This window comes from Carassius auratus, chromosome 32 (genome assembly GCF_003368295.1).
Source record: "Carassius auratus strain Wakin chromosome 32, ASM336829v1, whole genome shotgun sequence".
Lineage (NCBI taxonomy): Eukaryota > Metazoa > Chordata > Actinopteri > Cypriniformes > Cyprinidae > Carassius > Carassius auratus.
The window spans coordinates 6,725,919-6,746,571 of record NC_039274.1 but is presented as its reverse complement, the minus strand read 5'-3'; the positions used below and the strand labels follow the sequence as shown (position 1 = coordinate 6,746,571).

Sequence of the window (20,653 nt, the reverse complement as noted above, 5' to 3'; positions counted from 1 at the left end):
GTTATGCCAGATGAAGCCTTTGTATGACAGCTCCCAACTCTCGCTGTCGATGCCTTTGATAAACAATAACAATACAATAAACACCGTTAAAATGATTCAAAGAAAAGCATTGTGTGCTTTCATATGGTCTGCTTGTTCTGTGCGCTTCCTCCCTGGTTAATCCATGTGGTGTTGATAATTCAAATTCCTGTTTGAGAATTAGATGATGTTATTTCATTTTTAGGTAGTCATTGTCAAGTAAGATCCACATGGTCTGTGCTGAGCTGGGCTGGGCTGATTTGAGAGATGAATAGGAGTATTTATAAGAGGAACATGACTGTGCTCACCATTACAGAGCTTCCATATGGAGGCTCCAGGAACTCAATCTCTCAGTAATGCTCACCATGAGAGAAACCTTGCACACAAATATGTGTTATTCTGTAGTTATGAATCAATTATTATCAGAAAATTACACCACAACACATGATAGTTATCCTAAAAGCAATACTCTACTGGAGCATTATTAAAGCCTTACTGACATTATAATTGCTACAAATTTACTTGAATCAGGCGTGTTGCAAAGGAAACTAGCACTTCATGTCCAACTTATTATTACTGAACGTCTATACTCCTAAAACAGTATCAGCTTCATTAAATGTGAGATTGTACTTGAATAATAAAACTAGCGGACTTGAGATCTCACCTTTGGTGCCTCTGACCCCTGCAGTACCCTGACTGTCCAGCAGAGGGTGGGGAAATACACAGCTTGTCGGCACAGACTAGAGACAGATGAGCATCAGGAGATTTACTGTCCGGATCCCACTCCCAACTCTCACAGGTGTGACCAACATTTGCTCTCTACAGCACACAGCATATCAATGACTGTACAGTAAAAAAAAAAAAAAAGGTTTAGCTATCCAATGTCCCCATTGCTACAGGCAATGATGGGGTGGGTGCCATCAATTGATAGTCCGAAGTTACATATTATAGACGACGAGTGTACCATGCCTACTATTTTTCAATCTTTCATCTTTCAAAACGCGGAGACAACTCAGAAGGGTACACATCTACTGTACATACAGGACTTACCAAATGTACGCTTAACGTTACTTACGTAAAACTTTCTTTTGAGCACTTAAAATCCGCTTTTAAAAAGGAATAAAGACTGCAGTCAAATTTACATATAGGTGTTACGATAGCTGGAAGAGAGATAAACATTTCACAACTGCTGTCAAAACAACCGTTTTCACCCCAATTTGGAAGTAGGCGTGTTCATGAATTTTATGAAAATAGCCAACGCTGACGTTGCTTGGTAGCCTTCCAATAACGCAGCCTAATTAATATTTATAAGCCAAGTCAAGCTAATGAATATTCATTAGCTAGTGCAACTCCAAGGTTTGCGTATGTTTTTTGACGAGTTCAGCATACAGGGAAAACAAGCACAGGCCCGTCCGAAATAAATCAGTTTATTACCCCAACATTTACATGCCATATTAACCGAGTGAGGAGAGAAAGAATAGACTTAAAATAATAAAAGACGGTCCAGCTCCTAATGACTTGCCAAACATAAGCTTTAAAAGAAAAAAAGGGGAAAAGGGCATTCCTCACCATCTAAAAAACTGACAAGATGTACTGATAAACTGTCCCTAATTAATAAAATAAAAAAAGGATGAAAAGTTATGGTAGGATGCATTTACAAGAACCAGATAAGCAGACACAGACTCACAATTCACTGTTGTCAATATTCACTGTAGTGTCATTCATGTTTAACTCTAAAGCAAAAGTGGACATACTCTTAGATTTTTCAAGTTTTCCCCTCACATTTAAGCTGTAGAGAATTAGTATGGAGTCAGCAGTACAATGACAGAAATCAGTGAACTACACGTGTTGTCGTGATGAGAAAAACAAAAATAAAGGCTGGTACAAGTTTATACATTCATTACAGTGAGCTTTACTTACGCAGTTCTGCTATTTTAATAAATACAAGTGTTGGAAATTTTATGATGCTCAGTTTCTTTAACAGATGCTGTTCTCTTTATACCTCAGTTCACTTTTTTCTTGAATGATGATTCTCTTCATAGCTCATTGGACAAGGAAAAACTGACACAAAACAGGGTTAATGAAGACATCCAATGAGGGATGCTTCAGTGAAGGAAGCAAGAAGAGTAAAGAAGTTGTGAAGGATGCAATCTCTGTTCTGTTCTATTGTAGCGTGTCCACAAATGCATCAAACTCATCAATGTTCTTCTCATAAATAGCCAGCTTCTCTGGAAGAGAATCCTGCAAAAATATGTTCATGTTACCAAACAACTAATAATGAACACATTACAATGTTACAGAAGTTTTAACATCATACTACGGCATGAATGTGAATAAATCACCCTAAGTACTACACCTAAACAATACTTGCAATACCTATATGAATACTATCATTGTTTCTACTCTAGTGTATATTCTCATGCTTTTCTTGCTTTAAAGGTCAACCTGTCCCATATAGATTGCTAAAATGTTCAGTATGTGCCGTGATGAAAGTGTGTTTGTTTCTCACCAAATCCTCAGCCATAGACTGAGCGCTGACATCGATGGACAGGCTTGCAAGTTGAGGAGGGTTTTGAAACTCTTTATAGAAAGTCCCCAGATCCATTGGCAAAAGGTCATCCTTAGAGAAAGCTGGTTTCTGCTTGGCACACAAACACAGAACTGGTCTTTAAAACATAATATGAACTAGGGCTGCACGATTACGACAAAAATCATAATTGTCGATTATACTCCAGTTATTACAATTTTTGTAATATGATGTTTATACCATTGTTTGATGCAACTACATGCTGTATATTTATATGAAAATAAACAAGCTGAAAACACTCCAACTGAAAAAACCTTTAGTGCTTTTCTATAGTATTAAGCCTAAAATGTTATACTAAAACTAAAATTAAAACGATGGAAATGTGGAAAGAAAAAAAATCATTTTAAGCACGCAGAATAACTTAAGTGGACTTTGAACGATTCATTTCTGCTTTGAACGATTACGTAATTGTGGCATCCATAATTGTAATTGCGATTAGAAGTGTGATTAAATTGTGCAGTCTTAATATGAACCATATCTGGCTTTTACCACACACTTAGAACAGGCCAGGGATGGGCAACCTTAATCAAACACACCTGTCTGTAATTTTTAAGCAATTCTGAAGTCAAAGATTGTCTTATTTTTGGGAGATGCAAGGGTCTGTAGTACTTACCATTGGAAAAAGCGTAACGGCCAATCATACAAAAGCCTCTGTCTCCTTTCCTTTGTAACACCAAAGCCAAAGTTAGCATTAGCCGTTACACTTTTTTGGCTAAAGGTTGCAGGCTTGCCTTCCAGTGTCTTTGCTTAAGTTAGATTCTTCATGCGTGTTTGTTCAGGAATGGAGCTAAACTCTGCAGGCCAGTAGACACCCAGGACCGGAGTTAACCATCCCTGACTTAGAAGTTTTGACTGAACAAGATAATCAATTCTTGCTTGTTTACAGAACTGGTTTCACAGTCCAATTCTCATGTCCCAGCTGCCCACACAAAGCAAGATGGTCTTTTCTTGTTTTTAATCCTCTAGAATTTGTATTGATTTACCCCGACGCTATAGAGCTTTGATCAACACCGAAACAGTGCTGCTCTGCCATGCAGAAACAGACTTAAAGAAATAACATGATCGAGCAGGTCACTTTGGGCCTCTCTTCAGCAACATCAACTCACTAGCTTCAAAGACTTCTAACTGAGGGATACTGCATCATTCAACACTGTATTTATGAAATAAAAATAGAGTGAAGTCTTTAGATTTATTAAACAGCAATCATATGTAGCTTTCTCTCAGGTCCAGAGTCTAAGTTTCTTTTTTTGACTTGTCTGGATCACTAGATGCACTGTCAAGTGCATGATAAAACTCCCTTTTGCTGTCAAACTAAGACTGCACGATTAATCAAATTTCTAATCGCGATTACAATTATGGATGCCACAATTATGTATTTGTCCAAAGCGGCTATTTATCGTTCATAATCCACTTAAATTATTCAGCGTGCTCAAGGTGCATTTATTTCTTTCCAAGTTATCTTAAGGGTTTTTCCATTGTTTTAATTTTAGTTTGAGTATAACATTATAATACCATTCATATTTGTACTTTTTTATCATTTAAAGAAGAAACCAATTTGATGTATAGTTGACATTTCAGGCTTAATACTATAGAAAAGCACTAAAAGTGTTTTCAGCTTGTTTATTTTCATATTAAAATATGGCATGTAGTTGCATCAAACAATGGTATAAATATCATTCAATGTAAATTGTGCTAATCATAATTAATAATCACAATTACAATTTCAAGGGAATAATCGACAATTATGATTTTTGTCGTAATCGTGCAGCCCTAAATCAAACCGCTCACAAGAGGAATCAAAAACAACAAAATGTCTACCAGAACCCATCTCTCTAATGATACTTATCAGTTCAGATTCACTCATTGTACTGTTGCAGTGCCTTTCAGTGTGTTCTCTGTTACATAGCTCTCAATTGTTCAGCAGATCTTGAGAAGTGAATGTTTATTATATGTTGGTGTACTTACGAAGTCAACCATGACAAAGTCATCTTGTGGCTGCCCCCCGCTTTGGCTTGAGCTGTTTGAGTGCAGGCTGCCTTGCAAGGGAGACGAAGGAGCTGGGGATGGAGGAGGGTGTACCTGCAAACAGAGAACAACACCTCTCAATAGGAGACAGTGGATGATGCAGCTGCACACTAAGGACACGTAGAGTCCAAGTGGGTTTTCTTAATTTGAAATACATAGTATGCATGTGTGTTTTTCGGTTTTAATACCATTGGGTCGTTCACCTCCAGGTCATAGGCTCTTGGAGCGAATGCAGCAAAAGGAAGATCCAGGCTGGTTGTTGTCACCTGAGTTCCACACATACACAACACATCAGAATGCATTTCTCCCTGAACATGACAGTGTTCATCACTTTTCAATGTTCATCATTTTATTCATAAAAATGAATTAAATTGATCCAAAGTCACAGTTATGACATTTAAAAAGATTTCTATTTCAAATAAATGGTGTTATTTTGATCGTTCTATGCAACAAAAAATTCTGAAAAGTTCACAGTTTCTACAAAAAATGTTAAGGAGCACAATTTTGCTCAACATGGACAATAATTACAAGAAGTAGAAGAAATGTTTGATGTCTGATTGATGTTGATTTTTATGAGAACTACTTCAATATACAATAAGGTCATTTTTGTTCAGTAGGTTATTATAAATTAGAAGTATATTCTAACCTGAGTGGTGGCTTTGTTGACAAAAGCACCAACTTTCCTGGTGAAGGTGGTCTCTAGAGCATCACAGCACACAGTCTTCACCTCGCTACCACACACACACACACACACAGAATCAAATGTTGTTGAATTGATCAATGAAAAATCAGTATTGAAAATGTTTTAATCTCTTCACACTCTTACCTACTACAGGATGTGGGCTGTGCCGGCTGAGGGGACTGTCCATTGGGGCATGATGGGATACGACCATGCTCAGCTGCAGTGCCATGATTAGGCTGAGCTGGCACCTGTGGGACTCCACCTTCTTTACCCGGCACAACCATCTGATTTGGAAGAGACACATAACATGGCCACCACAGTCAGCTCAGGATGACACATGTAAACTCATTTCTGTAGACACGTGCAAGTAATTCCAAGCAGCTGTTCTAAATCGGAAGGGATCAAGGGAATGAAGTCATGACAGCGAGGGTGGGGCTCCTGCATGTGTGTATGCGCTGGTGCACTGTGTGCTGTACCTGGTGAGGATGTGCAGCAGCAGTACAAGCCGTAGGATGGCACAAATCCACAGTTCCCAGAGCCGGAGTCTGATATGACAGACGAGAGCTGTACAGCTGAGACAGAGAGATTCATGTCACAAATAAGAGTCAAATGTCAGATTAAGAGGTCAGCTTTTTAAATCTGGTCCTGTTAAAACCTCACTGCAGAGCAGAGTGCAAGAAGGATCAGAAGTTGTCAGAGCAAACACACAAATGCTTCAGCAGGCATTTCAGTTTAAGGAGAAGGCAGCAGTGATTTGTGTGCTTTTGTCAGAGCAGTGCTCAAACAATCTCTTTTGTGAGTGGTACTGTATAACCCTCTTCATTAAAAGGTTATACAAAGTTATGAAGGGTAAGCAGTGGAGTATAGGTTACTGGGGCAGGCCACACACACACACTTTGTACTTAATCTACCAGCTGCATGCGTGTACACACACTTCTCTCACAAACACATACTGGACTCACTTGCTGTGAGATGCCAAGCCCCATGAGGGGAACCTTCAGTGTGGCCATCAGAGCCGGCTTAGGTGTCTTAAAATGTGCCTGACTTACAGTACACACACACTACACACATACACAGAAAGAAAAAAAAAGAAAGAAAGAAAGAGAAAGAAAGAAAACAAAAGCAATAATAGAAATGAAAGCGCTACCACAGAAAGAGATAACGGGGAGCGAGAATCTGATTCCATAGTCACATAAATTACTTTAATGCTAGTCTTCTGCAACCTCCAATACACAAGCATTATGTGGAAAGGTAAATACTAAGACAAGTACACCAAGACCAATGCTATTTTAGTATTATTTTTATACTATTTTAGTATTATTTTAAAACAGCATTTATTCCTAAATTAGTTTTAAATTTTAGTAGTTTAGTAGCTGTGTGCTACTTTTTAGTTTTAAGTATATATATATATATATATATATATCTAAGTTCAAACGACACTGATCGAGACAGCAGACTAACCAAAAGCTGAGAAAAATAATGAAAAGAAAACACCTAAGAATAGGAAAGATATGTACTGTACTAAGCAGCAATCTCCCATAACCCCATATAAAGAATGAGACTTGTACATCAGGGAAGAGTTGAAAGAGACTCATGAATGAAAACAGCTTATCCAAGGTTAACAGTTAATCTCTTATGGCAGGCTGCACTGCACCTGTACTGAAGCCTGACCTGTACAAGGAAGGTGGTGAAGGGTTATTTGTAATGGGATAGATGGATCGCTGATAGCGATGCCATTACCTGTGATGGTGGGGAGGTGGAAAAGGACGTGGTGCACACCTCCTGAGAGTCTTCTATTCCTGCATAAGTCCCTCCCTCATCTTCTCCAGGTGCTCTAAGAGAGAAAAAAGAACAGGCCAAAGGACAAGAAAGCAGAGTTATCAGTTTGAATCCTTGTACTATCAGTATGTAAAGGGTAACTTCTGGTATTAATGGTTTAATTCCAAATCATTTTGAACACTGAAAAAAAAACTACTTTCTACTTTATAGTAAAAAAAATTGAAATATAAATTTGACTATAAATAACAATTCAGGTGATATTCTACACTGCAATATATGCAACAGTTTGGGGGTTGGTAAGATTTTTTAAATGTTTTGGAAAGAAGTCTCTTATGCTCACCAAGGCCACATTTATTTGATCAAAATACAGTAAGAATGTGAAATATCTTTACAATTTAAAATAACTTTTCTATTTTATGATTACATTTATTCCTGTGATGGCAAAGCTGAAGTTCCATTACTCCAGTGTCATATGATCCTTCAGAAATCATTCTAATATGCCGATTTGGTGCTAATGAAACATTTCTTATTATTATCAATTTTGAAAAGTTTAGCATTTTCTTTTCTGTAATAAGTAGGAACTATGATATATTGTTTTCCATAATTCTTTGATGAATAGAAAGAACAGCATTTATTGGAAAGAGAAATGTTTTGTATAGGGATGTTAATGATTCACTCATCTCATGATGCAATATGATTCACAATACTGATTTCACACTACGATTTTCTTTAACAAAATTACATTTATGACACATTATAAATGAAAAGCTACCTTTTATAATTACTTAGAATAAAATTCTAAACCTTTCATGTCAAATAATTGATAACAAAAGTAAACTGTATTTTTAAACAAATCCTAAATCAAAAAAATTAATAATAAAAATAAAATAAATCTCCTCATATAAACAAACTTAGGCTTTGTCTGTGCTCTTTCCATTTAAAAGTATAGGCAAACACTGCATTATAATCACAATCCAAACAATACATGCAGCATGAGCAGTTTGTGATCTAAATTTGATTGTATAATTTTAAAATTTAAAGCAAAAACAGAAAGGTCTGACTTTAGCTTTGTGAAATTATGCTACAAACAATATCAGCAGATGCACTGAATGAGATGCAGATTCACTCTCTGACAGCAGGTGGCGCTTATGGAACAGCAGCGATACAGCATTTCCTTTATCGCAGGTTATCGCTGTTAACACAGTAGTTTTTAATACGCATTTTGCAGGGCCACGATGAAAAGAAAATACCATTGAATTTTCTGAAGACAGTCAGTTCCCCTCAGAGATATACTAATATAAACCCCCACCACAAATTGTTTTGTGATTCATTTAACTTCTCAAGCGACTTGAATCATTGCATATTTGTATCGATTTTCAACCAGCTTGGCATCATTCCATCCCTAGTTTTGTAACAATGTAAAAGTATCCGTTGCCACTTTTGATCAACTAATGTCATGCTGAATAAAAGCATTAATAAAAAGTATGAATTCCTATACCATATCTATGATTTTTACGCACCTGTAAGTGCAGGGATGCATGTGTGCCATATTAGTGAAGGGACGCTCCACAAAATGATCAATGATGATACCCATGATAGGGCCTGTCCTCTCAAATTGCCTGTGAGGCACACAAGGACAATTTCTTGCACAACAACACAACAAAACTACAATAACCAGAATATCCAAATACTTGAATGTGTTGAATACAGGAAGCTATAACATATACCTTGAAGACATGAGGGCCAAATTAGTGCGATATGCACAGGACAAAGTGATGGTGCCTATAGGAGTGCCTACAACACCCACCCGCACGGACTGGAAGCCTGCAGAGAGCAGTGAAGAGGATAAACAAATACTACAGAACATCTACAAGTCCTTTATTAGTATTCTGAAGAGAATTCTTTGTAATATTACCTTCCCCGAGACCTGTCAGCTGGACTTCTCCAAAATAGATCCTACCATAGAGATATTAATAAGACCGGATTGTATATATGACATCCTGTTTTTTCTCCTCTGTATGAACTCATGTATCATGCAATATAGAGCTTTGTGGTGCAAGAAGAAAGTGTGTTGATTACCTGTAGAGTATGACATAATCATGCCCTTGTTTACGTGAAAGCTTGTAAGCAGGAGTCACCCTTGTGATGGCCAGCAAAGACTTGAGCAGCAGAGACAGGCGGTTATAAACTGTATAGGACACTTTAATGTCCTTATCACACCTGGAAAAAATGCAAACCCTAGTTATGCCCTGCTTTAGTAAATATTGACTGGCTGTATCAATAATGTATCAATCTCCGGTCTATGAAGGGGAACTGTGTGTGCTTGCTTACTTTTCATTCATTTCCAAACACCACGTCTCCAGCTCCATGGTGTCTCCCTGCATGGGAAAACACAATTTGTTAATACTCAAGTAAACATTTTTTTATTAAGATTTATATCTTTGTCATGGTGAACTAAAAGAAAGACTAGACCTCTGAGGTTTTGAGGGAGATCTCCACACACATGGATCGGCCGATGCCAGGCAGCTGTCCAGCAAGAGCTTTTTTTGCCTCATGGGTCACCTCTGGGATGTCTTTTATTGCCAGATTAAACTTGATAAAAACATGAAAACAACCAGACAGGCAGATCTCACGTTAGTTATGATGAAGAAAAAACAGGAGATCTGTAATTGAAGCCTCCTGGAGGTGTCTTACCCAGTCTGACCCTGTCGGTGATGAAGATGAGCAAGTGCTGATCTTCTCTCCAAGCCGAGCTTGAACTATAACTTGCACTGTCTGAAAGACACACACATAAAGCAAAGGGTATCATCACCCTGTTGCACGGGGTAACAGATTTCATGAATGAAACAATACCCTTAGCATTGAAGCAATTAATGCAATCACCTTCAAGGCAAAGAATTTGATGAATTTATCCAAGTCTTTCCTGTCCTGTGAGCTCAGTTCACTATCCATTGTCACTCAAGCCTAAGACATACAAATTAAAGACACTTTCCTCAGTGAAGAGTGAAAAAAGCTGATATAAATAACACAATAATAAAAAATGAACATAATACACATAACTGAAGGTCAGGACTATTAGTAGGATACGATGAAGGAAAAAGCCCCATTAATAATAATAATAATAATAATGCACATTTTGATTTAACATATTTTAAAATCGTACCATATTTAGATACAACATGTAAAAGATGAGTGTCATGTATATAAAATACTGCATCATCTGGTTCTATTCTATTAAAAATTTTACTTTGACAATATAGTTGAATATCTGAAAGACTGATGACAGACAAACAACAGACAAACAACAGACAAAGCAGGATTTAGCATATTATTGTTCAGTACCCACTGTTAAAACATATTACATTATTATAGTACAATAACAATAACATGCCACTAGGGACTTATGTGCTTCTATGATCAAGAGGAAAAATAAGGTGGGGGTCATCTTGCGCCACCGACTCTAATAATAGTAATAATTAACGAAAGTACTGGTGTCTTCATGAATACTGTCGCATCTCCACGGCAGCTCGCCTCTGACTTTACTCAATAAAAAAAACACAACACTAAAACACCTTCATAAGAATCAGTGTGACCCGACAGCTGCTAGTTCATTTGTTTCTCACAGCAAAACATCTCAAATAGTTTAGTCATCTGTCTGTCTGTGCAGCCAGTGCTAACCCCTTAGCAAAACATGCGCAGATACTTACAGCTCATCACCGAGCGGAGATTCAAATGTTAACAAGCAGAGTGTGACGATAACAGCAAAACAGCGTGACTGACTGCGTGAAATGATCAAATACAGCCTTGACGATCCTGTATTTTTAATTAATCACATCGTAGCACCACAGCGTCACACGCTGACAAGCTCCCCGTTTTTGTTTATTTTTCTTGTTTGGGTAGGTCAGGAATGACGTGTAGCATGTACCGATTCAACATCGCCACTTTCGTTGTTTTTTTAAATATAGTCAAATGACTACGGAATTTAGATATAATAAAGTTATATGCCCATGTAGGTTATATTATGATATGAATGGACCTGCTCTTAGTTTATTATTTAAAACAACCAATACAAATATCGAAAGTGTAGCCCTCGAACAGGAAATATGTACGGCGAGTGACGTCACACCTCGATGTCGGCGCACACAAACAATCTCCAGTGCAGCAGGTAACGATCAACTCATTTTCAGTCAATCTGAATGTTTTCCACTGCCGTTGCGTCCATCACATCTGTTCACTATGAGATCACGGTCGGTTCTGTGTAAAATACTGTGCTGAGCCGACAAACTAGCTCAGTTTAATAGCGATAAGTAACTGTAATAAACTGTAACTGTAATAAAAATACGTGATTAGGTCAAGATAGGCTTTAAGATTGTGTTGTAAGCAGTCACACATTGGCAAAATCAGTGCAGCGCTGCATGCAGAATCATTTATCATTTTGTGGTGTATTCATTTGCCTTTAATGACAGAAACTAAGAAACGCTGATGAGTTCATACTACAATGGGCATGAGAGCAATTTTGACGTTTCTCTAAATTTCTTTCCCTCTTCTGGAAAGTCCCAGAAATGCTATTGTGGATTTTATAGGATGACAAAAATTATATTTGTTGTGGTTTTCATCCACCACTATAGATGTTTACCCAACTATGACAATTTCCACTTCTGAGAAGCCCAGAAATGTGAACATTTGGATGTATCATCTTTTAGTTATTGACATGGCGTAACGTGACACTAGCAGACCTTCACAAATGTCATCTGTCCACAGGTCCTCCTGAGTGTGTGGAATGGCAATCTCTATTGCGATCCTAGACTGTGACCTGCTGCTGCATGGCCGGGGGCACAAAACACTTGATCGATTCGATATCGAGACGGTGTCCGATGAATTTCTGATGACAACATTCGGCTTCCCACGTGAGTTCATTTATTACCTAGTGGAACTGCTAAAGGACAGCTTGTTGAGACGGACACAGAGATCCAGAGCCATCAGCCCAGATGTCCAGATACTCGCTGCCCTGGGATTCTACACCACCGGGTCTTTCCAGAGCAAGATGGGAGACGCGATCGGCATCAGCCAGGCCTCCATGAGCCGTTGTGTTTCTAACGTCACTAAAGCTCTGATTGAGAAAGCACCCGAGTTTATTGGCTTCACTAGGGATGAGGCCACCAGGCAGCAGTCTAAAGAGGAGTTTTACCGAATAGCAGGAATTCCTAATGTCATGGGAGTAGTGGACTGTGCACATATAGCCATTAAAGCTCCCAATGCAGATGACTCTTCCTATGTAAATAAAAAAGGATTTCACTCAATCAATTGCCAATTAGTATGTGATGCCAGAGGACTGCTGCTGAGCGCTGAGACACATTGGCCAGGTAGTCTGACAGATAGAGCGGTCTTTAAGCAATCCAGTGTGGCAAAGCTGTTTGAAGAGCAAGACAATGATGAAGGTTGGCTTTTAGGTGAGACACATAGTTTGGTTGCTGTAGTTACTTTTTCTTGACGTTGCCAAAGTATCCTGTGAAAATGTCAGTGTATTTTCTGTCTCTTGTCTCCAGGTGACAACCGTTACCCTTTGAAGAAGTGGCTGATGACTCCAGTGCAGAGTCCAGAGTCCCCTGCTGAGTACCGCTATAATCTGGCCCACACGACGACGCATGAGATTGTGGACCGCACATTCAGAGCCATTCAGACACGTTTCCGGTGTCTGGATGGGGCTAAAGGTTACCTGCAGTATTCCCCGGAAAAATGCTCCCATATAATCCAGGCCTGCTGTGTGCTACATAACATTTCCCTGCAGTCTGGCCTTGATGCCTGGACTTTTGAGAGGACTGAGGCCACGGACCAATCAGGGGAGAATATCGATCTCAATGACCCCGTCGACCCAGAAGCTCTCAGAGTTCGACAGGAACTCATCCAGAATCATTTCAGTTAGGAAAATATGTCATTTAATCATAATTTAACATTTTACTTGTTCGAGACACCTCTTTCTTCTGTGGAAAACAAAAGATGATATTTCAAAGTTCAATTTATTTCATTGTATGGTAAGTAAACAAATAAATAAAAACACTGGGATGTTTCTCAATATATTGTCTTAATTTTCAACATGAAAAGAGAAAAGTCATAAAGTTTTAGAATGACAAAGTGAATGATTATGGCATTTTTGGGTGAATTATCCCTTTATGAGTGTGCTGTTTATCACTCTATTGGTCATGTGAACACAAAAAAGTGCAAAGCTGGAGTTTAAAAAAAATAGTATTAAGCAATGTACACTTAATGTAATTACAAGTATTTAGCAATGATAAATGAAAATAGTGTATTTTATTACAAGTTATTGTAATTCTAATAAAAAAGTATATATATTTTACTCAAAACTCATAGACCTGTAAAATGTTGACATCAATAAATAACACATCAACAGTAGTTTTGTCCGTTTATATCTGTCAAGTGCATTATGTTTCAAAACTTAGGTTCCACAGAACAAATGACTTTCCAAACAAGGCAAACCTCTTGCTAGTTATTCATGAACTCTTCCACATTGTAAATGTTTTTGTCCATATCATCAGAAGCACTTACCTACTAAGTATATCTTCCTCAAAGATCCCCACTGATGCTCTGTAATCTGAGTAAAAGATATATAAGGGCAAAAATAAAAAGCTTTAATTTTAGCCTGAGTTAATGAATGGTTCTGTCTCTGCTGCTCCGGAGGCTCGACTGTCAAAGGCGATAAATCAGCGGGTTGTTTAATGAGTCTCTCAGTCGAGTCCGGTGATGAATGTGTGGAATAAGAAGAGAGACCACGCTGAACAATGACGTGCTGTCCGCAGTGTGTGTGTGCGCGCGCTATTTCTAATGTAATTACTAATAGCAGACAGACGGAGAGCGCAGGAGCAGCAGAGACTGCAGCATATGAGCTCCACAAGAGTCTCCACTGGAACACAGTGATATAGATGCTCACACTTTTAACAACTTTCGAGAGCAAAGTAAGTATTTCTGGGGAACTTTGTTTCATTCTTCAACACGGTGCTTTGTATTCTAACTTTGTATTAAACTCAAATTTGCATCTGCTCTGCCGCATTTATCTATCATCTTTAGCGTAGCGGAAGTGCAGTCAAGCTCAACCCGAGAAAGAGCACCTGTTACTAACAGCAGCCGCGGTCATTTATTTGGCCTGCCTCTAAAAGTGTTGTTATTATTATATTCAGATATAATATTATCCACAGTGATCATGTCAGAATCTGTACGGAAGATGTTGAGGGCGAAGCTCGTGGTGCTGGGAAGAGATAACTGTGGGAAGACAGGTAACAATGCTGTTTTTGTGTTTCTTCTCGAGGTTAATGACTATTGGTTGGTCTTGATGACTAATAGATCTGTATTCTCTTTTGAACTCCAGCTCTGTGTGTCAGATTCATCACCAGACGTTTCATTGGAGAGTATGAACATAAAAGAGGTAAGACAAGTGAAATACAAACTCACTGATGCTATAAAGCTGTTTTCATGCTCTAAACATTTGTGTATCTGCATTGTATTCAAGTAATCTGCATCATATGACATGCCATATACTATTTGTGTCTCTTAGAGGTCACCTACAGGTGTCAGAAAATCGTGGACAAGGAGGCGATTGAGCTGGAGATTTTGGACACTGTTAATAAGGTACAGAGTGCCTGAGATTTGATCTTACAGTATGTTGTGGTGTTGTGTTTTGGCTCTTACCTAAAAAATGAAGGGAGCATCTCTTTGTCACTGTGCATCTGCCGCTGTGCTGTTTTACAGGCCTATTTTTCCATAGACACAGAGAAAGTCTGCAGGGTGATCTTGCCTTGTCAAACCACTGATGAGACACAGGACTCTCTGAACCATTCCTTTCCTTTCATGTGTGCTGTGCTGAATCTCAGGCTGCCGGAGCAGCTTTAACAGCCCGCCTGCCATTGATCGTGTTACTCAGTAGAGCAGCACTTGTTCATTCATAGGATAAGGCTGTAGCTTCACCGTCTGTGTAAATGCAGTAGAGTAGCGGTTCTGGTATTTTGAAGGACTTTGATACACCTATTTTAGGTCTTTGAATGAGCTGATGATATAAATCAGGTGTGGGTAAAGGGATAGTTTATCCAAAAATGAAAATGTCGTCATGTACTCACCACCATGCCGATCCAGCCCTGTATGACTTTCTTTCCTTTTTAGAACACAAAAGAACGTTTCTGTCAATTACACTGAATGGTTGCTTTATCTATAAAGTGAAAGTCAGCGGGGTTTCATTTTTGGAATAACTATCCTTTTAAATAATGGAGACATCCAAAATGTGCAGCGCTTCGACTCTAAGTCCAGGATTGAGAAGTGTTTGTTTTCAGGAATGTGTGGGACCTGCTGCGTCGTCTCTGGAGAGTTCCATTAAATGGGGCGATGGGTTCCTCATTATGTACTCTGTGACGGATCGTGGCAGTTTTGAGGCTGTATCGCGCCTGAAGAGACTGATTGACCACGTTAAACAAACGCTTGGTAAGACCATTCAGATTCAGAATGTGAATGATCACAAACTAAGGAGAAATAGTGACACTATTCTGCTATTAGCACTACTGCGAGCAGTCTTGTTTATTTATATGGTCCCTTCAACTAGCAAATAGTGCTGTTATCCATCAGTGTGACTCAGCCTGCCTTAATTGGTCTCAGTTCAGAGATTTCACCTCAGGCATGAACTCTTAATATAGTAAACTGCAGCATGTGAGTGTAAGTTTGTAAATTACAGATTGATTACAGCTCTGCAGTATTTTATTACACCATTCATCTTCAGGTACTGTCATTTTAATGGCAGTCTGTTCTTCGTCAGAGCTATCCATTACATCATTCTGTGTGTGCGCGTGTGTGTGTGTGTGTGTCTTCCAGGTATTCCAACAGTCATCGTTGCCAACAAATGCGACATGGAGAATGGCCGAGTGGTGAGGACAGATGAGGGACAGGCATTAGCCTCAGACCTGAGGTCAGCATGCTTTATCCCTACTATTAACTGCACAGGTGTGAGTGATAGTATGAAGTACATACAAATAAAGGTTATTTGAACTCCATTATCCATCCTAATAAAAAAAAAAAGTATGATTTTATGACTACCAGTCAAAAGTTTGAACACACTTAGATGATCTTCAGTTTGATTGAAATGCCTCCATTAAATCATTTAATATTTGAATGAGAAGGTTTTGCTGTGTGTGTTAAAGGTAGGGTTTCACTGGTGGTGTAGGTGCAGTTTCTTTGAGCTGTCTGTGGCAGAGGACGCTTCAGCAGTGGAGGCCGCGTGCGCGCAGCTGGTGCGTGAAGTGCGTCAGGAGTTTCAGCGTCACCTGCTGGCTATGGACAAGCGCTCACGGATGCTGCAGATGAGACACGCACTCAAAAACAAGCTCACACGGAGTAAAACCATGCAGTGGTGACCAGAAAGACTAAACGCAGTTAAAGACATGACAACCGTAGTGCTGGAATCAGTAACCTTTCAGAGAACAACAAGTGCCTTTTGGATTTCCAAATAGTGTCACGAACGTTGTGATCTTTGTGTGTTTATGACAGACAGGATAAAACACCAAAAAGCAGTGGGGTTTTTTTTAAAGGTGCAGCGTGCAATTTATGGGTCACTTAAATATATATAATAATGTCTTAAAACACTCCCTGCCCATTGTTTGGACAAACAGGCAGTCTCCCCTCACACTTGCAACTGATTGAGTTAAACCAGTTTAAGAGAAAGTACTTTAACATTTCAAATGGATCCTATTGACCACTCAGTTGACCTCTTCCTTTGCATCAAAATACTGTAAATGATGTCATTCCAATGCAAGATTCATTTTGTATTTAAATTGAATTTAATGTGTGAGAAGTCACAAATGCTTATTTATAGGAACTGAATTCATTCTGATAGACTGAGCTTGTCTAATATTAAGTCGAGCTTAAAATGGCAGATGACGCACCATGTGGCAGATGATCCTGTTCTTATGTGCCTCCATTAGACTGAAATGTCATGAGGGAACAGAACCAATTATACAGTTTTTTTTTCAATTTCACACAGCTGTATTTAGACTTACTACATCCTGGCCGTGTGCAGAATACAATCTGTGGAGTAAATAGTTTCCAAAATGGGTTACAGGAGAGTGTATCATACTGCTAAATGTTGTAATTGTGCATGTATTGTTTAAATGTTCACAGCGTTAATATTTGCTGCTTTAATGTAAAACAGATCTTAGAGAGAACAAACGACTGTTTAATTTACAATTTTATTTAGCAAAAATGGTAAAAATAAATAAATACAAATTGATCAAATGCTCCAGTAATATCCAGCCTCCTCAACAGAAAGAATTCATGAAGTTATATATTCAAATAACTTACACATGGACTTCTATGAGAAAAGGTAAACAGACATCAGGCAACACACAAGATTAAGAAACAAAACATACAAAAATGTAAAAAAAGTAAAATGAAAGAAAAGAGCAATACACATCCCTTTTAAAAACTATTATGAAAGAATCTAGACATTTTTCTCTTTTTTTTTTTTTTTTTTTTTACAACAAATTGAAGTAAATTGAGTTCTTGATATCTTCACGTTGCAATAATCTATCCTTGATTTTCTTGAGGGTTTCATCAACCTGAATGAGGTAACAGCATGAGGTGTAAGAACGTGAATCTTCAAAAGCATTACTATGCGAATCTTAAAAACATGAACGAAAGCCTGAGCTCTCGGAAAACGCTATTAATATCTGAGGAGATCAGACTTCATACACTTCGGGACACAATACCCAATTCTCATGTGTAAGGAACATGAATGAGGAGACGCATCTATCTCTTCAGGGAACATCTGTCACAGAAGCACAGTCAGTCCTACTAACCACGTCTGGTCTCAGGACTCTTGGCCCCTAAAGGACAGGAGATGACATTTGCAAAAGTCAAATCAGATGAGCATTTATGTAAGGGCTGTTTTCCCTTTTCTTTATTTTTTCAATGCACTTCGATACCATTAAACCACCAAACAGAACGCAGCTTCTCTACGTCACTTTGGAATTTTAACAATAGTGATGAAATATGTTTAAGTATTAACGTCTATCATAAAAAATGTGTTGAATACTTCTGCGATTGTTGAAAACTCTTGAAAATGCTGATATAAAATAAGAGGCGGATACCCAGATCATCAGACTGGGGTGGAATGGTTTCACTCAAAAGTAAAGTTTTTCATAAACATACCGGCAAATTATTTTATGTTTTGATATAAGACGTAACCTTAAGAGTTCTTCTGAGGAGCGGTCAGACTCTGTCCTCACTAACACAACCTGAATATGCACACGTTTCGCTGACAACTGACTCTAAGACACCGACAGGTCATAACACTACGATGAAACAGCCTAACATAGTCTATAGAACTTAAGGCAACTAATACACAGAGGCTACAGCAGACCAGAGCTTCATGTTCAGCACGGAAAACACTCACAAACCTGAAATGAAGATATAAACGCAAAACATTTCTGTCTTTTATCAAAAGAGTGTCTGACACCACCGTGTTTCTGGAATTATCTCTTGTGCTTGTTTTGTTTTTTAAAGGAAAAACACTGTGGAAGTGTCATCTTGGCACATGATGCGGTGTTCAAGCTACGGCGGCTGTCTCTCAGGTGTTAGAACTGGTCTGGTGTGTTTGTCTGTGCTCGTTCATGTGCAGTCACACACTGTGAAATGCACAGCGGTGAGAGAGCGTCGAGAGCTCCGATACGGTTAGAGAAATGCAACAAGGTAAATAAAGTGATAACAGAAGAGCCCCGAAGAGATGATAGTGAAAGAGTTGAGCTAGGCCTGTATAACATACGCCTGCTGTGCTGTGCTTTTGGAGAGGTTTACAGAACAGTGTAGTAAAGTTAAAACGATACAGAACAGAAGCCCTTGAATTGGCCTATAAGTATAACGTTACTGGCATAGCGGTTTTATGGGATATTTCTGACTGCAAGCCATCGGACAAGGCATGAGACCCCTGCTACAGTCTGGGTAAATAAAAAATCCTCTAAATGTAGAAATGGAGTGAAAAGTAATGTGAAAAACGTCTCAAATCATTCCCTTCTGTGACTGCGCCTGAACCACGCTCTCAATAAATCACATCTGTTCAGTAGATAAGGCATGGTCAGAATTTACCTCAGACATATCAGGACTGACACTACAAATACTACTCTACTACTCTTAAATATCTATTTAGTGTTCAGAGTAATGTAAAAGAACAGTTCCCTGTGGCATCCATTATTTGGCAGAACAGAATTACGGAATATTTTTGTACGAAAGAACAAAATGATAAATAAGGTAAAAAATAGCAAAACGTATTTACAGAAGGGTTTCGGTTTTTTTAAAACAATGCAAATGATACTAGTTAAACCTCCAGAAGAACGCCTGGAAGACCTGTATTTCTGTCAGTGTGTGACAAAGAACCTGTGTTTGCGCTCCGAGTTCGGTCCTGGAGACACAACAACTGAAAACTAGACGAAACAACTGCACCTCGGTTACGTTTCACAGACAAAACGGATGCTGAACTCCCCAACACGTCGTATCTTATGTCTTGGATCAGAGCTACAGGACCTGATAGGAAGCTGCACTACTCATCTAGCAGGACGAGACCTTCACCCCGATCCAGCCTTCAGGAGCGTTCCCACTCAGAGGTGCTATGGCAACTGTATCAGGCACACAATGGTGTGATATCTTTACATTTTATTACTCTTTTCTATATCATTATTCTTTGTAGAAATCTTTTGGGTGTGCACACGTGAGCATACACATTGCTGGTACTTTAGGAACCTCCTTCCTGCATGTAGTAAATGGCACTATGGATTTTCTGTCCCTCATAGATACAAGAGATGAAACGAGAACACGAAACAACAACACTGTTAACTGGCACGCTTTGGGCCCCAACTGCGGCGGAGTAGTCGATGCTATTTCACCCCCTCTGACACTTCTGTAAGGGGTAGGATTGAGCCGAGGAGAACCTGCGGGATGACGCTGAGCTCGTTGTGTTTTTTCGTATTCTCCTCCCCTGTGGCCACGGCTCCGTTGGTACTGAGAAGCGTCTGGTCGCTGCTGTTATTGCTGAAGGCTGTGGCGTTTATATTGTTGGGTTGGCTCTTGATTCTGGACGTGCTGTTGATTTGTGCGCTCTCCTCGCTGCCCTCATCGCTATTCGCACCTGCAGCCTCTGGGTTGTTATTCGTGGCGATCTGCTTAAAGGTATCGCTCGTGTTTGTGAGGGTGTTAACGATCACCGTCGCTTCTGAGGAGCTTGTTAGGGTATTTGTGTTGTTGTTTGTGTCTGTGGTGACCGCGCTGAAGCTGCTGGGTTTGGAAGCTCCGTTGTGGGAGGTTTCTCCATTCGCCATGACCCCGGGACAGATGAAGGGAGACAACTGGATCCCTCTGATCAGATGCACCAGCCCTCTCATCTTCTCAAGCGAAGCCTCCATCTCTCTCTGCTGGGCCAGTACGCTGGTCTTGCTGTCCGCGCAGCTCTGTGCAGGGAGAGAGGACACAGTGCTGCTGACTCATGCAACCAAAATCTCATCACTATATAGTTAGTGGCCTTC

At 39.2% G+C, this 20,653-nt stretch overlaps 4 protein-coding genes across 11 annotated transcripts in view; 2 read left to right on the top strand and 2 right to left on the bottom strand.

Moving 5' to 3' along the window:
* Positions 1-1,429: 1,429 nt before the first annotated feature.
* Positions 1,430-11,003, bottom strand: LOC113051458 (autophagy-related protein 13-like). 2 transcript variants are annotated; one of them, XM_026215227.1, is made up of 18 exons: positions 10,799-11,003; positions 9,975-10,055; positions 9,786-9,866; positions 9,564-9,683; positions 9,423-9,469; positions 9,171-9,311; positions 9,007-9,047; positions 8,819-8,915; positions 8,612-8,710; positions 7,053-7,146; positions 6,275-6,373; positions 5,789-5,884; positions 5,457-5,596; positions 5,277-5,361; positions 4,819-4,896; positions 4,571-4,684; positions 2,528-2,656; positions 1,430-2,259 (listed from the first exon to the last, which is right to left on the bottom strand). In XM_026215227.1, exons 2-18 carry the CDS (start codon positions 10,041-10,043, stop codon positions 2,182-2,184), a joined length of 1,608 nt encoding a protein of 535 aa, XP_026071012.1. In that variant the 5' UTR covers positions 10,044-10,055; positions 10,799-11,003; the 3' UTR covers positions 1,430-2,181. The 2 variants fall into 2 exon arrangements, with proteins under 2 accessions (XP_026071012.1, XP_026071013.1); XM_026215228.1 differs by lacking the exon at positions 6,275-6,373 and having other exon boundaries at positions 10,799-11,002.
* A 112-nt stretch (positions 11,004-11,115) lies between these two features.
* Positions 11,116-13,502, top strand: LOC113051462 (putative nuclease HARBI1). 2 transcript variants are annotated; one of them, XM_026215234.1, is made up of 3 exons: positions 11,116-11,256; positions 11,853-12,541; positions 12,638-13,502. In XM_026215234.1, exons 2-3 carry the CDS (start codon positions 11,872-11,874, stop codon positions 13,012-13,014), a joined length of 1,047 nt encoding a protein of 348 aa, XP_026071019.1. In that variant the 5' UTR covers positions 11,116-11,256; positions 11,853-11,871; the 3' UTR covers positions 13,015-13,502. The 2 variants fall into 2 exon arrangements, with proteins under 2 accessions (XP_026071019.1, XP_026071020.1); XM_026215235.1 differs by having other exon boundaries at positions 11,256-11,338.
* Positions 13,503-13,585: 83 nt separating this feature from the next.
* LOC113051463 (ras-related and estrogen-regulated growth inhibitor-like) lies at positions 13,586-18,817 on the top strand. Its single transcript, XM_026215236.1, has 7 exons — positions 13,586-14,062; positions 14,303-14,380; positions 14,473-14,529; positions 14,659-14,732; positions 15,428-15,575; positions 15,960-16,053; positions 16,309-18,817. Coding segments are annotated over exons 1-7 (642 nt in total). The 5' UTR covers positions 13,586-14,061; the 3' UTR covers positions 16,499-18,817.
* Positions 17,316-20,653, bottom strand: part of LOC113051456 (PHD finger protein 21A-like) — a 30,007-nt gene continuing 26,669 nt past the window's right edge. For 5 of the 6 annotated variants that reach the window (XM_026215219.1, XM_026215222.1, XM_026215221.1 and 2 more), the window contains one exon: positions 17,316-20,578. In XM_026215219.1, coding sequence (XP_026071004.1) covers positions 20,009-20,578 — 570 coding nt within the window. In that variant the 3' untranslated portion in view covers positions 17,316-20,008. The remainder of the gene's footprint in view (positions 20,579-20,653) is intronic. The other variant, XM_026215225.1, reaches the window with a different exon arrangement.

Excerpts from the sequence above, each read along its gene's own strand:
- LOC113051458 (XM_026215227.1), bottom strand. The coding sequence starts at position 10,043 with ATGGATAGTGAACTGAGCTCACAGGACAGGAAAGACTTGGATAAATTC. Across the intron at positions 9,312-9,422 it reads TGTTTGGAAATGAATGAAAA|GTGTGATAAGGACATTAAAG; the intron begins GTAAGCAAGCAC and ends CATTTTTTCCAG. Across the intron at positions 6,374-7,052 it reads CCACCTCCCCACCATCACAG|TGTGTGTGTACTGTAAGTCA; the intron begins GTAATGGCATCG and ends GTATGTGTGTAG.
- LOC113051462 (XM_026215234.1), top strand. The coding sequence starts at position 11,872 with ATGGCAATCTCTATTGCGATCCTAGACTGTGACCTGCTGCTGCATGGC. Across the intron at positions 12,542-12,637 it reads TGATGAAGGTTGGCTTTTAG|GTGACAACCGTTACCCTTTG; the intron begins GTGAGACACATA and ends TCTTGTCTCCAG.
- LOC113051463 (XM_026215236.1), top strand. Across the intron at positions 14,530-14,658 it reads AGAGTATGAACATAAAAGAG|AGGTCACCTACAGGTGTCAG; the intron begins GTAAGACAAGTG and ends TGTGTCTCTTAG. Across the intron at positions 15,576-15,959 it reads CCACGTTAAACAAACGCTTG|GTATTCCAACAGTCATCGTT; the intron begins GTAAGACCATTC and ends TGTGTCTTCCAG.